The 18,088-nt window shown below is 35.1% G+C and overlaps 2 protein-coding genes and 1 pseudogene across 2 annotated transcripts; all 3 read right to left on the reverse strand.

Moving 5' to 3' along the window:
* Positions 1–6,262: 6,262 nt before the first annotated feature.
* Positions 6,263–9,616, reverse strand: LOC122054821. The gene is made up of 8 exons (XM_042616250.1): positions 9,605–9,616; positions 9,427–9,483; positions 8,631–8,684; positions 8,478–8,540; positions 8,264–8,326; positions 7,875–8,024; positions 7,600–7,755; positions 6,263–6,280 (listed from the first exon to the last, which is right to left on the reverse strand). The coding sequence occupies exons 1-8, from the start codon at positions 9,614–9,616 to the stop codon at positions 6,263–6,265; spliced, it is 573 nt and encodes a 190-aa protein (XP_042472184.1).
* Positions 9,617–9,978: 362 nt separating this feature from the next.
* On the reverse strand, positions 9,979–10,676 carry LOC122054822 (annotated as a pseudogene).
* Positions 10,677–11,535: 859 nt separating this feature from the next.
* LOC122054823 (BURP domain-containing protein 6-like) lies at positions 11,536–14,725 on the reverse strand. The gene is made up of 2 exons (XM_042616253.1): positions 14,444–14,725; positions 11,536–11,727 (listed from the first exon to the last, which is right to left on the reverse strand). Exons 1-2 carry the CDS (start codon positions 14,723–14,725, stop codon positions 11,536–11,538), a joined length of 474 nt encoding a protein of 157 aa, XP_042472187.1.
* Between the last annotated feature and the right edge of the window lie 3,363 nt (positions 14,726–18,088).

Here is an 18,088-nt window from a genome sequence, read left to right on the forward strand (position 1 = left end):
TAATAGTCTGACAGATGTAGTTTTGATGACTGGGCTAAAAGTATCATTAAAGTCAATACCTGGTTGTTGACTAAATCCTTTAGCTACAAGTCAACTTTGTGTCGTTCAAGAGAACCATCAGCTCGATGCTTAAGATGGAATACCCATTTAGAGCCCACAACATTCATTGAGGGAGTGCGCGGAACTTAACTCCATATTCCATTTCGAAGAAGTGCATCAAATTCTGTAGCCATTGCACTACGCGAGTTTGGATCCTTGCTTGCTTGTGTAAAACAAGTTGGTTCAATAGATTTTGAAAACACCACTAGAGCTCGTGGAATGGGATATCGAGTTGCATTTGGTGGGCAACGCTCATAAATGTCACTTATGAGAAGCATGCGACGAGGAGCATTATCATCTGAATCACTTGTTGATGGAGACAAGGAAGTAGGCTGACATGGTGAAGTAGATGACAGACTTGCATTATCCGAGGATCCAGAACTAGAGAGCATATTATCTTTGACTGACGAGGCTTCCAAGATTGGCGCAGCAACTTGAGGTGATTTTGATGATATAGGAGAGTTATTAGAGAGTTCTAGAGCAGGACCTAGGATGTCATCACTTCTGACAATATTAGGTGACATCAATAAGGTGTCACTTGTATCTGGAGGAGAGATCGAAGAAGCTACTGAAAAAGGGAATAGAGACTCATCAAGAGTAACACGTCGTGAAATATAAATCCGTCCTGTTGGTATATGCAAGCAACAATAACCATGGTGCAAATTGCTATAATCAAGAAAAACACATTGTAGTGAACGAGATTCAAGTTTGTGTTTAGAATAGGGGCGTAACCATGGATACCATGTGCAACCAAAAATTTGAAGGAAAGTGTAATCAGGGATTTGATTATAAAGTTTTTCAAAAGGACACTTATGATTGAGCAATGGAGTAGGAAGTCGATTTATGAGATATACTACAGGGCTAACAGCTTCATCCCAAAATTTACGCGGAACCGATGCATGATGAAAAAGAGCTAAGGTAGTTTCAACTATATGTCTATATTTTCTCTTAGTAGAGCCATTTTGTTCCGGAGTGTAAGGACAAGAAACTCGATGAACAATTCCACAAGAGGCAAGATGACGATGGAGAGCTTGAAATTCATCTCCCCAATCAGGATGAAAAGAGAGTATTTTACGATTAAAATATCGTTCAACTTGAATTTGAAAATTACAGAATATATCAAATAAATCATATTTCCTTCTCATAGGATAGAGCCAAGTATATTTACTAAAATGATCAATGAAGGTAACATAATATTGGAAACCTTGATTAGACAAAATAGGTACAGGGTCCCAAACATCAGAATGAACTATTTTAAGTGGAAAATTGGAAACATGATCAGATGAAGAGAAAGTTAGTTTATGACTTTTAGATTCCATGCAGGCCTTACGTGAATGAGATGGAGAGGAGGTAATGGAAGTAGGTAAACCATACTTATTGATGATTGACTGAACAATACGAAGGGAAGGATGACCAAGTCGAGCATGCCAAGCTGGTTTATTTATGCGTTCACCAAGAAAGCTTTGATTGAAGAACTCTGAAGATAGTAAAGGTCATTTTTGATGCTCCCATAAAACACAATAGCATTTGTTCCTCTATCCTTTATAAGATAATGATTATGATGAAACTCAAAAATAACATTGTTATCAAGATAAAATTGACGTGTAGAAAGTAAATTTTTAGTGATAGATGGAACATGAAAGATATTGCGCATGTGAAAAGTTCGATTAGATAAATGAACATATGTGTTTCCAAGATTAGAAATTTACAAACCTAAACCATCGCCTACTTGAACCATATCTGAGTCATAATATGACATTATGCCTGTAAGGATATTATAATCTGAAGTGACATGATGAGTTGCTCCAGTGTCAATATACCAATCAGTAGATGAAAACTCTGGGGTTTTACCATAAGTAGGCACAGATGAGAGGACTTTAGGATATACTTGTGAAATAGATGGTTATCTTGAGGCTGTAAGACCACCAATGAAATTTGAGTCAAATGGGCTAGGACATTGAATATCAAAATATCCAATTCCGAGATAAATTTTACATTTTACCCGAGACCAATCAAGTCTTTTAGGGCATATATTTCCAGTATGACCAACGATGTGACAAATCTGACATCGGTTTGAACTTTACTTTTAGCCTCTTTGATGTCATTGAGTATTTGACATCTAAATTAAAAATAACTTGTCGGCTGCAGCTGTTGGACGACGTCACAAGAAAGAGCTTCTACTTTGTGGTCGACGACTGTGGAGAAAAACTATAGTGACAAAATCGTTAAGGATTTTTTTTTTGGAAGAGAAAGAAAATAGAGATTAAGGAAGAGGAAAGAGAAACAAAGGGGTTGGCAGCAGAAGAAAAGAGAGAAAAAAAAAAAATTAAAATATGTAGGAAAGAAAAAAATGCTTGAGAAGGAAAAAAAATTTTAAAAAGGTTCGCAGTCTATTGGATCTCCGCCTCAAGAAGCTGAGGGAAGATAAAAAGAGGTGACTCTGATACCATGTAAGAAGAAGAATAGGGAGAGAACAAGAAATAATATGAGAGAAATAAAATCTATTGTTCATTAATATTTGCCCTAAAGATAATACAATATATAATGTTCAAAATGTACTTGGTCAATTAATCAATTAATAAATAACAGAATTATTCTAATAACTATAACAGAATTATTAGAATAATCTAAATACTAATTTAATTTGATTTGATAATTTAATTCGGTCAATTCTAATAATTTTTTTTTATCTCTTTTATTTATTTATTTCTTTTCTTCATGGTGAAATTTATACAAGCACCTCCAACAGTCAGTCTTTGACATTTATCGAAGACATTTATCATAGAACGCAGGGAAACAATAGAATTTCTGTCAAGATTCTTGGTTAGATACAAGCACTTTCTCATCCTCGGTTAACTGAGCATGCCGTCTCCAACATCTCGACAGACAATACTGGTTTATTTTATAAAGCACGATATTTAGTCAACATATTCAATTTTTAAAATTGTGATAAACCAGACACTTAATGTTCCAACAACTAGTATTTTGTCTGTGCTATGCATTTATTCACCTTTTTCTACTTATTTGGTCCTCATCTTGTTTCTAGAGAATCTGCATCCGTGGTGAATACTCCAATTAACTATTAGTTTGGAGTTTCATCTCACTTATATGGGTTAACGAGTCTGAATACTCGAGAACAACGTGGCAGCGAATGACAGAAACAAAATTTGGGAGATATTGGTTTAATGGGGGAGTCCAGGCCTCCTACAATGGGGCAGGGAAAGAGGAATTATCAGAATTAATTTTTAAATAAAAAAATAATAATTTTAATATTAAATTTATAGATTTTATATGTTACTTATAAAAAATATAGATAAATATATTAAATTTATTTATTAAAATAAAATTATAAATTTTAATAAAAATATTATAATTTTTTTCTAAATATATAATTTAATTTTTAATAAATATTTAAATTTATAATTTATATTTATTAAATTCATTTAGACTCAATAAAAGTTTGAATAAGATCGTGAGCGATGAATATATTCGTTAAATAAAACTCGAGCTCAGCTCAATTATAAATGAATCAAATTCAAACATTCAAGATCTTGACTCGATTATGTTTAATTACATCCCTATATGTCACTTTTGTCTTCACATTGCAAGAACAAATTGTGCTTTATTAGAGCTTCGTAGCCAAGTAAATTTTTGTTTATTTATTATTATTATTATTATTGATATTTATTATTATTATTATTATTGATATTTATTATTATTATTATTATTATTATTATTATTATATCTTTAAGATTTATATAATAATTTTAATTAAAATTAATACATTATTTAAATTAATTAAAATTGAAAAACATAGTTAAATAATAAATCCAGAAGTCTTCGTGGTACCAACGGATATTTACATATAAAATTTAGTAAAGCTACACTTATCTAATAGTTTTTAAGCACAATTGAAATTGAGTGGGTATGTTATAGGTAAATATGATATTTCAAAATATTGAAATAAACAATAACTAAAAAAAGTCCTTTCATTATTATTATTATTATTATTATTATATTAATTAGGTAATCGCAATCAGAGACGACGATGCGCTTTAGTAAATATACTTATTTACAAGCAAAGCTATCCATTAATGCATATACACCGAGCACCACATCGCCGCACACTACTGGCTACTGCAATAATAGGCAGAGACAATAGTTTATTAGTCACATCATTTGTTGGCGAGGGGTACACCGGACATGGTCGCTGGGCAGGATATGGCACACCGGCTCTGCACTACCCGGCTTCACTTGCAGCACCTGGAGCATCACGTGCTGTGGATTCCACGACGTCGTGTCCAGGTGACAAACTACGATCGCCTCCACTCGGCTCCCGTATCCTTTCGAACCCCTCCACCACGTACCGCTGTATTTCCGCAGCTGCCGTGACGTTCGCAACTGTGGACGTATCAGTAAAAAAGATAAAAGGGAATCATCAAAATTGATCGAATAAAATCATCAAATTACATTAAAATAATATTATGTTTATTTTAATAATTTTATTATAATTATTAGAATAATTCTCAAAATAATTTTATAATTTATTAATTAGTTAATTGACAGAACACCTTTTTAATCATTATATATTATACTATGTTTAAAACAATCATTAATAGAAAATAATAAGTTTTATTATTATTCTCGTATTCTTTTTTTTTTTCTTATTTTTCTTCTTTCATGGTATGAAAGTCATCTTTCTTTTTTATTTCTTCCCTCAACTTTTTGAAACTGAGATCTAATAAAAGATAAGCTCTTCTGTGCACTTAAGCGTGCACTACAGCCGCTTCTTGCTATATAAGGCAGTTTTTTTTAATCTCTCGTTTCGTGCTTTTTCGAATTTGCTCTTTGCTCTTCGAATTTGCTCCATGCTTTTCAAAATTACTCTACTGTTTAATTAGCCTTTCTTCTTCTTTCATACTTTTCCTTTTCTTTTGTCTCTTGCACGTCTGCGCAATGAGAAGTCTGCCTTATATTTTGCCTTTTGTCTTTGATTATCTGCTATTATTTTTATAATGTCAAAATTTTCTTCTCCATCATCCACCACAGAAATAAATTTTACGACACAACTCTCTTCCTTACCCCTAAATGTCATGTCTTATTTACCCATCAAACTCAACAATGATAATTATATGCTTTGGAAGATGCAATTTATTTCGCTACTTCGTGTTCATGATTTACTCGGAATTGTTGATGATACCTCTCTTAAACCACAAGAAGATGATTCAAACTTCATTATATGGAGTAAGAAGAATCAACTAATTTTGACATGGCTGATTTCAACGATTAGTGAGCCTGTACTTTCTACAATTGTAGGGTTTGCTAGTTCTCATCAAATATGGGAAGCTCTTGCTCGAACCTTTGCTTCACACTCTCAAGCACGTGTTCTTCAACTTCGCATGCAATTACAATAGGTGCAATGAGGAGACAAATCTATCTATGAATAGATGCAATCAATCAAGACCATTGTCAATAATTTGGCTGCGATTGACCATCCAATTTCATATTCAAATTTATTAATACATGTTCTTGCAAGATTGAGACCTCAATATGACAGCTTTATTCCTAGCATAACTACTCGCTTGGATCAAGTGTCCCTTGATACCCTTCATTGGTTGCTCTCTTCGCATGAGATACTTCTACAATTACAATCTCAAAGGGTCCCAGATTCTCTTGCTCTTTCGGCACACAAGATTAATAATACTACCCATCAAGGAAATCAAGGTGGGCGAGGACGTGGACGAGGCCGAGGACAAGGTCGAGGACGAGGTCAAGGACAAGGCCGAGGACGAGGATGTTGTCAGATTTGTTTCAAGAATTGTCACTTTGCTCATCAATGTTATAAGAGATATGATTTAAATTTTACTAGAGGTTTTGCATCCACAACTCAAGCATCAACCTCAACTCCATCGTATCACTCAGGAGCATTTTCCCTTGCAAGCAATCCTTATATACCTATGACAAATTCTTCAATCTCAGGATGGTATCCAGATTCTAGAGCAACTCATCACGTTACATCAGATTATGACATTCTTGCAGAGGCCTCCTCCTCTCATGGTCTTAACACTGTACAAGTAGGCAACAGTTCAGGTTTGCTAATTGCTCACCTTGGAAACACATTTTTTCATTCATCAGGTCGACTCTTTTCTATGCGTAATACACTTCATGTTCCTTCCATCCACTACAACAAAAACATTAAAAGACAACGGTTAAAAACCATTGTCGTAGGCCCTTTAAAATCATTGTAATTGACAGTGTTGTTAAAAGTGGGGGTTACGACAACGGTTTTAAACCGTTGTCTTTGAATGAAAAGACAACAGTTTTACAACGGTTTTAAACTGTTGTCTTTGAATGAAAAGACAACGGTTTAAAACCGTTGTTGTTTAGAGCATTTTTTATTAACACTGCTAGTTTACAACCGTTTTTGGGGCTATGACAATGGTTTTTAACCGTTGTCTTTGAGGGTGATAGACAACAACAACGGTTTTAGATCATTGTCTTTTAAATTATTATCTTTTAATACCAATATATCATATTTCAATATAAATATATAATAAAGAATCATAATCACAAAAGAAAGAATATTTCTCATATCAATGTCATTCAAAATGTTACTTATACAAGAATTATATTACAATCACAAAAGAAAAAACATGTCTAATATTCAAATAAAATTTATCCCAATACAAATAAACAAATAAACTTTATTTACAACTTATGAACAATTGTCAAAAGATTAGAAACTTGTGATGGTGGTTCATGCCATGTAGGATTGTAAATAATTATTGTCAACTCAAGCCCCATCAAAATCTTCAACTTGTAGAATTTCATTGGACTCCTCTTTCTCACTTGCTGATTCTTCCATGTCAACCTTTTCCAATATTCTGGATTTTTGTGAAGCAAAGTATGTGAGCAAAGCACCAAAAAAAAAATAGAAGAGAACATATAACATGAAAAGAAGAGAGGTTTCAAGAAGAGAATAATTTGATTCATCATCTAATATGATATCGCCTTACAATATATATGATTAAAAAACATGGAATTGGTGGTGATTATGGCCATGGGTACATTCAACAAATTAACTCATTTTATCCCCTATTGCACTAAATGAAGTATATAAAATAAATAGATCATGAAAGATCCCAGATATTGGAAATTCCCTTGGGTAAGTGAGAAGGAACATTATCCTGTTAAGGTACTTGTTTTCTCGTCTTATAACTCTTATTCTCATAAATTATTGCTAATTTAATAAGCTGATTAGTAGAAAGAAAACCCCAGTATCTAGGTTAAATTAAGTTTAAATTCTGATTAAGACACTATAAACCACACAAACAAGCAAATATATAAACAAAATTGCAATTTCAGTTCATTATAGCCCATTTTACGGAATGCGAATGTGTCTATGCTAAGCAAATAAGATTACCTTTTTTGGTAAGTAGTCATTTTTTTAACGGCAACAAATTAAATAAAATAGTATGAATTGTTGTAAGCAGAAATTACCTGTTGGTGATAAGTTGTGGCTGATTCGAGAAATTTTCCATAAGCATGAATCACACAGTCACTATAGGGACTAAAAGCAACTCGCACCTTTTCAACATGTGGTTTGGTAATAGTAGCAAATTGTTTTACATATGGTTGAGAAAATCTCTTGGCAGCCTGATACAAGGTATGGAAATTTGCATAGCACGGTGTATCAACAAACAAAAAAAATAGAACATGTAATGACAAATTGGTACAGAGGCATGTCTATATATGCATCCTGGTTGAAATAATACCATGAGTACCAGGAAATAAGGATCTGAAATTTCTTGTACTTTGGCTATGTGGCTGGACATGGCACTCTTAGATGTGTGATAAACTTCCACTGCTTTACTTGACACAGTTTGCACATAAGGTTCAGTGCTTGACACAAGAAACATCCATTTCTTCAGAAATTCAAGGAAACGAAATAATTTAGAAACATAATAAATTCTGCCTAAAATATCAACTACCTTAAAAGAAAGTCGATAAAGTAGTAAACTGATATATAATCCAAACCAAACCCAAATGCAAATTAAACCAAATTTATATAACTTGCTTATGGATTGCCAATCAAGCAATACTGAAATATATGAATAATTAACATAATTCAGATACTGAAAATAGTCATTGGTTGGCCACTTACAGCTTTGGAAGATTCAAAATGTGGTTCCATAAATTGTTGTGCTTGAATCGATTTCTCTGATACCTTGAGAAACATTTTCACAAAATTGATAAGTACAATGCAAGATTAAACTAAAATTGTAAGATAATATGTGACATGCATTCATGGTGATAAAGCAAGAACTAACAAACAAATTCAATAGAAAAAAAAAATAGTACAGGTGAAGAATTAGCACCTTTTGAAGTAAGACATCTAGTACAGGTTGTCCATGCTCCTTCCAGTGAGTTGTTGCAAGTTCCTGAAAGGCACATATCAAAGACATATTGGAGTCTCTTAACATGTATATGGTATCTCTCTAACACTCCATCTAAATTTCTAAGACAATCACCTTATAGTAATTGGCGTGAGTAGCAAGCCAAGGAGGAAACCATGCTCCATGAGCCTAAAAACAAGAAACACAAAATTTTGACTCCAGCTCAATTATAACATTTTGTTATTATATAGAATAAATTGACTAAAAAGAAGTTACAAATGTTAAATAACTGAATGCCAAACCCATGCCTTATGTGAGACATGGCAGTGTACCACAGAATGCATACTTGCACAAGTAGTACATCAATGATATGCCACAAAACCAACAACAAAAAAAATATGTCCAGTTTTTGACACAAGAACCCAAATCAAATTTCATCTGAATAGACTCAAAGCTGACCATTTTTCCATTTAAGTGAATTATCATGCAAAGGTAAATTGGAGAGACAAAAAATAAACAATATAGGATAATATTAAGCCCCAGATGAAGTCTTGTCAAGAATTCACATTATTATGAAAGAGGTTTTGCACATATGTTCGCAGGATATCAATCAATCTTCAAACTCAATGAGCTTGTACAAGATCCACTCTTGACATCATATCTAGCAGCAGTTTAACAGATTTCAAGCATAAATCATATTATCCAGCCCCGACTGAACTTTTCAATTAGTCATGCAGGAAGACATCTCCCTCAAGCAAAATATTCTTAACAATATAAGTCATTGTGTCAAATATTCCAATAGAAAGAAAGATGAGATCATGTGCAAATTGCAGGTTAAGAAGCTTGTTGATTGAACTCATCATGTAGCCAGACAAGTAAGCAAAACAAATGTTGAGAATTAACTCAGCTACGATTTACTAAGACTTCTTACCTGTGATAATTCCTTTGACTTAGCTGTTGCTTCCAATTGTACTCTTAGAAGCTCCTCCTAAAGAAGGTTCCATGATTTATATAAATATAAGCCTGTGTAACAATGTATTTTCAAGAATAGTTGTTTATAGCACAAACCTCTACCACCTGAGGAGCATGCTCAGTTTTTTGAATTCTACGGTATTGCTCATCGTTTGTCTTTTGAAGCTACAAGGGCCAACGGTGAAAAGTTATAGCCGTGTGATTGGAAATAATACAGCATTACTATATCTGTTGATATGTACAGGAAGCATATAAAGAATCTTTCAGAATATGTAGCAGACAAGAAAAGGACCTTTCACAGTCAATTAAAAATAGAATATGAGAAAGTTGCATTATTTCTATGCCTATTTTCTAAAAACGATGCACAAGTTCATGGTTGTGCCAACCCCACTTAGTGGGAAAAGGGCTTGGTTGTTGTTGAATGTACAAGTTCATGGCTGTAAGAATATGAGCATAGGGTGCTGCAAAGCCAATAGTCGTTGTGAATTCATGGTGGGCACGGTGTATCTTCTCATACCCCCATTTGCAGTGCATTAGTCGGTGAATCCAGTAGTTGCCATAGTCCTCCACCACGAAGTAAACCAAGAGTTGCAAAGCCACTTCCCACAGTGAGGGAAGGGGAAGCCCAGTCCTTATCCCCACAAACTACAAATAACTCTTTTAGTAAAGATAGAACAAAAATCTTCAAGAAAGTGGGTTGAAAGAAAAACAATGATGCTTTTATCTGACTATGTAATTAAAAAGTAGATCAACATAAAATATTACAAATTGAATAATGCAAAAAAAAATGAGGTACTTGTTATTGAACTAATAAAGAGGTTTTTTCTCCCCAGAAAATAGATCAAACTGCAGTGCAACCCTAAGGAATCAAGAAGGGACCTTGATGGTGGGGGTAGGAGGAGAGTTGAAGCGGGCCGACGATGAGGAGGAACACCCGCATGACGTCCTTATAGCACTGGAAGAAGGAGGTTGGCGGGAGGCGGATCTTGGGCTGGATCTTGAAAGAGGAGACGGAGGCAGGGAAGCCGAGTTCGATGAGGGTGAGCGGGAGCGGCGCAAGGGAGAAAATGATGAAGAGGAAGATGATGTTGTGGTAAAATAGGAGGTAGTCAGGCATCCGTGCGGTGTAGCGGAACCAGATGTCCTCGGCGAAGGTCAGACTCCGCCCCAGCGTTGCCTCCACCTCCCTAGGGTCGCGTACGACAACATCGCGGCAGCGCAATAAGCGATCAGAACCAGAGCGACGATACCGTCAGCAATGGGGATATGGATCTGAATGGCCGGAAAAGGCTGACGTGTCTAGTGCTCCACCGCTGGTGGCACCGCGATGGCCGTAGTGGAGGAGCAGAGAAAGGCGAAGAGAGAGGGAGGGGACAAATGCGATCGCTCTTCTCGGCTGTTGCTGCTCCTACGCGGCTCCAGTGAGAGAGAGATTGTGAGAAAAGAGGAATGAAAATGCTTAGGGATAGAGAAGGTAAGGGGGGAATGCGGCGGCAAAAAAATTTCAGGGAGAGGGAAAGAAAAAAAGCGGTGGTAAAAAATGGTGAAAGGGAAAAACGGCGAAGGGGAAAAAATGGTGAAGGAAAAAAAACACCGGTATTCAACATCACTTAATAGACAACGATTTTCAAAAACTGTTGTCGTAACTCCAAAAAATCGCACATAGACAACAGTTTTCAAAAACTGTTGTCGTAGCCTTTAAAAATCGTTGTCGTAGCCCCAAAAAAACATAAATAGACAACAGTTTTTAAAAACCGTTGTCATAGGCCAAAAAAACTGTTAAAAGACAACGGTTTTTGTTAAAACCGTTGTTAAAAGTCAAAACAACAACGATTTGGCATAAAATCGTTGTCGTTTCAGTGTTGTTGAATGAGAATTTTGTTGTAGTGATCACTAAAAATTTACTCTCAGTCCGTCAATTTGCTCTTGATAATAATGTCCTGCTCCAGTTTTCCTTTAGAAATAATTCACTCTGATGTTTGGGGTCCTACTCCTATTTTATCAAATCAAGGTTTCCTTTATTATGTGGTTTTTATTGATGACTTTAGCAAGTTTACTTGGGTATTTCTCATGAAACGAAAGTTTGATCTTTTCGATATCTTTTGTCAATTTCAAAGACACGTAGAACGTTTCTTTGCCCGTAAAATACTCTCTCTCCACTCTGATTGGGGTGGAGAATATCAAGCACTTCATTGTCGTCTAGGCTCTTTGGGCATTCTCCATCGAGTCTCATGTCCTCATACTCCTGAACAAAATGGCTCTGTAGAAAGGAAACATCGTCATATAATCGAAATTGCCTTAGCTCTTCTCAATTATGCATCAGTTCCACTTAAATTTTGGGATGACGCAGTTCAAACTGCAGTTTATCTTATTCATCGTTTACCTACTCCATTACTTCACCATAAAAGTCCCATGGAAAAACTCCATAATCAATCTCCTAACTATACCTTCTTACGTATCTTCGGTTGTGCATGTTATCCATGGCTACGACCCTACTCTAAGCATAAACTAAATCCCCGCCCCAACAATGTGTTTTCCTTGGTTATAGTAATTTGCACCATGGGTACCGTTGTCTACATATATCGACAGGACGCATATATATTTCTCAACATATTATTTTTGATGAATCTCTATTTCCTTTTGTAGCCTCCAGAACAACTTTATCTTCAAACGGTGATACCTTCTTGACACCACCTAATATGCCATCTGAATTACCACAGGTTGCTTATCCAATTAAACCCATGGGAGGTGCAAGAGGAGATGACATCCAAGGTACTGCCCCAGAAGTTTCCACAAATTCTCCTAGGTCATCAGAATCAACCCAAATGGCTACTCCATTGAGAGCAATGCATAATGATAAAAGGAATGATGTTATGAAACCTATTCTATGTCCAACCTTAGAAGCATCGACGATCGAAGATAATATGCTCTCTAGTTCTGGATCCTCAAATAATACAAATCCATCATCTAAAACACTATATCAGCCTACTTCCTCGTCACCATCAACAAGTGATTCAGATGATAATGCTCCTCGTTGCATGCTTCCCTTAAGTGACATCTATGCATGTTGCCCACCAATGACAACTCGACATCCCCTTCCATGAGCTCTAGTCGTTTCTTCAAAATCTATTGAACCAACTTGTTTTACACAGGCGAACAAAGATCCAAATTGGCGTAGTGCAATGGCTACAGAATTTGATGCACTTCTCCGCAATGGAACATGGAGCCTAGTTCCGTTCCCTCCCTCCATGAATGTTGTAGGCTCTAAGTGGGTATTCCGTCTTAAGCATCGAGCTGATGGTTCTCTTGAACGATACAAAGCTCGACTTGTAGCTAAAGGATTTAGTCAACAACCAAGTATTGATTTCAATGACACCTTTAGCCCAGTCATCAAAATTACATCCGTCAGACTATTATTATCGATAGCTGTTAGTTCTAATTGGCCTGTACGACAATTAGACATTTCAAATGCATTTCTTCACGGTCATCTTGAGGAAACTGTATTTATGGAGCAACCATCTGGGTTCATTCATCCACAATTTTCATCTCATGTTTGTCAACTCAAGAAATCCTTATATGGTCTTCAACAAGCTCCTCGTGCATGGTTTCATCGATTATCTAGTTGGTTACAAGCTCAAGGATTTTCTGGATCAAAGACTGACTCATCTCTATTCCACAAATATAATGATGGATATATGATATTTTTTTCTTATTTATGTGGATGATATCCTAATAATCGGCAATGATTACAAGGGTATCACAACTTTATTAAGTCTTCTCAATCAAGAGTTTCCTACTCGAGATTTGGGTATTGCTCATTTTTTTCTCGGTATTGAACTTATTCCACATGAGGAAGGCTATCTTCTCTCTCAAAGCAAATATATTACTGGGCTTCTTCAAAGAGCTAAAATGGATGGAGCACGTCCGGTCTCTACATCAATTGCTATAAGCAACTCTACAACTACATCCTCTCTTACTCTGTCTGATCCGTAAATTTATCGAACAATTATTGGAGCCTTACAATATGTCACTATCACACGCCCTAATATTACCTTTGCAATAAATCGTGCTTGTCAATTCATGCATGCTCCAACTGAAAAAAATTGGGATAATGTAAAAAAGAATACTTCGTTATCTCAAAGGTACTATTTTACATGGTCTTCTTTTATATCGCTAATCGTTTCGGGATTTACATGCCTATAGTGATGCAGATTGGGTAAGTTCTCCTGAAGATAGACGCTCTATGAGTAGATATGCAATATTTCTTGGACAAAACCTTATCTCATGGAATTCGAAAAAGCAACCTACTGTCTCTCGTTCAAGCACTGAGGCAGAATATAAAGCTATAGCAAATACAACGTCTGAAATTATTTGGCTTCAATCACTTCTATCTGAACTTCATCTTGCATCAAATGTTACACCCAAAATTTGGTGTGATAATATTGGAGCAACATATTTCACAGCAAATCCGATCTTTCATGCTCGTACAAAACATGTGGAAATTGATTTTCATTTTGTTCGAGAGTGTGTGACAACTCAACAATTATCAATTTCTTATGTTTCTACGGAGGATCAAATTACTGATATCTTTACTAAGTCATTATCCAAACACTGTTTCAACAAGTTGGCAAGCAAACTCAACATTAGAGATCTCCCGTTGAATTTGTCGGGGGGTAAAAGAGATAAAAGAGAATCACTGAGATTGACCGGATCAGATCATCAAATTAAATCAAAATAATATTAGGATTATTCTAATAATTCTGTTATAATTATTAGAATAATTCTCAGAATAATTCTTAGAATTATTCTATAATTTATTAATTAGTTAATTGACCGAGCACCTTTTTAACCATTATATATTGTACTATGTTTAAGGCAATCATTAATAGAAAATAATAAGTTCTATTATTGTTCTCGTATTCTTTTCTTCTTCCTATTCTTCTTCTTTCAGCCAGAGCTGAGACGGGGAAGTCAACCATGGACTCGATGGAGGTGGCGCAGTGCTTCGTCTCCCTTGCATTCGCCGTGTGCTCGCACCGTTCCAGGGTCGCACTCATATCCCGGGCTTCCTTCGAGTTAGGGTCGACGGAGAGAAGCGTGAGGACGTCAGGGAGCTTGTTGGAGGAGAAGGGGAGGGTGTCGGCCACGCGGCGAGGGAGGAGGTCAGCGTGTTTGGGAATGGATCGCTTGAATTGCAAGTCGAAGGTGGCTCCTGGAAATAGGTCCTTCTCAAGGAAGAATAGAGACCGAGAGGACATTTTGCGGAGTTGCGCTGCATTGGCAGCGTTGTAGTAAATGGAGGCGATTCCCACTACAAAAAATAAGGCTTTTTGGGATGAATTTTGGGATGAATTTTAAAAAAAAAATCGTTGCAAAATTTTTTGGGATGAATTCAGGGACGAAAATTTTTTCGTCCCAAAATGTTTGATGGCAACTTTTGGAACGAATTATGGTTTGTTACAAATTTGGCAACGAATTTGGGGACGAAATTGGTGACGAATAAAATTTTCGTCCCCAAATTTGTCGTAAAAAAGCATACAAATTTGCAACGAATAATTTTTTTGTTACAAACTTAGCAACGAATTTGGGGACGAATTCACATAATTTTTTTGCCAAATTTGTCTCTATTTTTGCAACAAATTTGGGGATGAATTTGGTGATAAATTATTTTTTGTTGCTAAGTTTGTCCCTAATATTGCAACGAATTCGGTGACAAATTTTTTTTTGCTTCCAATTTTGTCCCTAATTTTGCAACGAATAATAAATTTCTTGCAAAATTGGCAACGAATTTGGCAACAAAATTTGCCAACGATTTAAATTTTCGTTGCCAAATCCGTTGATAATTTTCATAAGCATTTGCGACGAATTTGGTAACGAAAATACTAATTCAATTAATAAATAAATTTTTGTCCCGGAATCTGAGATGAATTTTGGGACGAATTTTGTGAATTCGTTCCAGATTTTGGGACAAATCCACAGATTCATCCCAGATTCTGGGACGAAATCTGGGGCGAAAATAAATTTGTCGTAAAATTATCGAGGTACAGTAATTACGATAGAATGGGGACAAATCATTTTCGTCGCCAAATTCGTCCCTATATTAAAATTTTTTTCCAAATTTAATTTATTTCTGCAATTCAATCCATAGATACATAAACACCAAATTCAAATAACAGATAATATACATTCAACACATCCTAATTTCACATACAGTATTAATAATTGAACTCAACTCATAATTCAACAAATATAAAGATCTCAACAAATTTTACAAGATCTATCTTGTTCAAGCTTCTAGAAAATATTATACAAGTTCAACAACCCAATGTTATATAAGTCCATCATCCATCCAAGAAGGTAAATAAACTAAGAATACATCAAATCATCTTCGTCTACCACAAAAGCTTTGCTCCCCTCAAATCTCCTTTGCCTACATAACAACAAACAAATAAACCAGATCATGTGTAACAAGAAAGATTGTAAATAGGATACGATATGCCCATGTAACAAGAAAGATTGGAAACAAGACATAACTGTGAAATTCCTTAAATATTCAAATAAATGTCCTATTTACCAACGATATGAACCATCCATGTCATAGCAACGGTAAATAAAATTATAAGAAGTATCTTGAAGCTAAGTACAAGTATTGTAAATATGATACAACCTAATATAATTGGCACATCAAATTGTTATGATAATACCTATTTCACCATATCAATCAATAGCTACAAATATTCTATGTCCATGTGACATGGAGAGCATGAAAGGTATTCTTAAAATTTCCTAACATATGAAAATAGCTCAAATGAAGAAAACACAAACTAGTTAAGCTTAATTCGATGATACTAGTCTTTTAGTACTCATGGTTACTTGGTTGCTAGGTAAACTGTAATCATAATTTGGAATTTGAACTAATAATGCAGTAATAACAAATTTCAATAAATTAAAAGCAATTAGAAAAAAAAATAAATAAATAAAATTAAAAGTTTAACATGTTACTTAATACTTACTTTTTTCTCCGACCTTTAGTTCGCCTCACTAACCTTGTTAAAAACAAATTGACAATATTAATTAAAATAAAAATTAGAAAAGTTAACAAGCCATTGATTAATGTGTAAAACAGTAAACATGAGACAAATAATCATCATACATAATTAAAACCATCAAAAACCATCACCACCATCATCGTTATCATCGTAAGCATCATCATCATCGTCATTGGGAGGATTCTGACTTTGAGCGGAGCTTAATTGAAGGTGATGCATGATTAATTCTTATTGTCGGCGCATATCTCTAATATCTTTCTCCAAATTAGCTCGTTCTAGGTCTCTTTGTGCCCTTTCTTGGTCTCTTTGCGATATTATTTCCTTCAAATTGCTAACCTCATCAGTCAAGGTATTTATTTGGGTCTTAAGTGCTAATGTGGAGGAAGATGTTCCAACTAATCTTTGGGTTCTGCTCAAGGAACCCATCCCCAATATCCTTCCCCCTTTTGGTCCTCCACTAGCCTCTAACCATAAACTCAAATTATTACCAATAGACTCCTCAGACCCCTGACTATCGATACTAGCTTGTGAGCATGTTTGGGCTAGCTCAAGTTGATCATATTTTTCCTGTTTTGTAAAACACATACGATATTGATTAGATATAATAGAAACACATATAATATTAAGACAGTGATGGTACGTAACTAATTAAATTTAAACCATATATTAAGATAAAATAAATATTAATTCCAACCTTGACTGCTTTTGCTCTCGCCCCACTCCATGTGTTATCTTTTTTTAAAAAAGTGCGGGTGAAAGTATCAATGAAAGAAGGCTCCTTCCCTATCTCCTTGGTCTAAAAAAACATTATTTCAAATAATGAAATAATTTGATATATATTAAAAATTTGTGAAAGAGTGAAAAAATTACCATTCTCTATCTATGCTCATCTATGTTAATGGAGCCTCCCGCATATATAGCACTTGAGTCACTAGAATTGTGAGATTGATTCATTCTATTCAGGTCACTCCTTTGCTTACTCTCCTCCGTTGCCCAAAATATAGTGATCCTCTCCCAATTTTCTTCGGTGATGAAGTTTGGCTTTTTTCCCCCGATTCTTTGCGTGACTTAATACATGTCTAATGTGATCGCCACATTTCTTTTTAAATATTCTTCGTACCTCCATTTCATCATTCGAGTCCCAAGTATTTAAGCGCTGAAATGGAAATTTGTTTTATTATATATTAACTGTAAAATTGAAGTAAACTCAAGAAAATATTCTTTGAACTCGCTCCACCAAAGTTGTTTTGTCGCCGGTGGAGTGCTTGAATATGTCATAGAATCCCCTCCCCAATGGTTGTTCACGATTCTATTTATTTCTCGAACAACTTGTACCAGATTTTCAAATCTGCATTAAATTACAAAATAACGATGTTAAATAATTAAGATAGGACTAAAAAATAAAATATTTTATAGTACTTACGAATCACCGATGGGGACTAAAGGAGCTCTATCATTCCTAAACTCAGCAAATGAGTTTCTTGCTGAGTCAGGAGGATCTTAGTGGACAGGTAACTGCTCTGGGTATGGTTCTTGCGGCAGCGAATATGAAACTAGTGCAGAAGGTACATG

The sequence above is a fragment of the Zingiber officinale genome, chromosome 3B, assembly GCF_018446385.1.
Source record: "Zingiber officinale cultivar Zhangliang chromosome 3B, Zo_v1.1, whole genome shotgun sequence".
Lineage (NCBI taxonomy): Eukaryota > Viridiplantae > Streptophyta > Magnoliopsida > Zingiberales > Zingiberaceae > Zingiber > Zingiber officinale.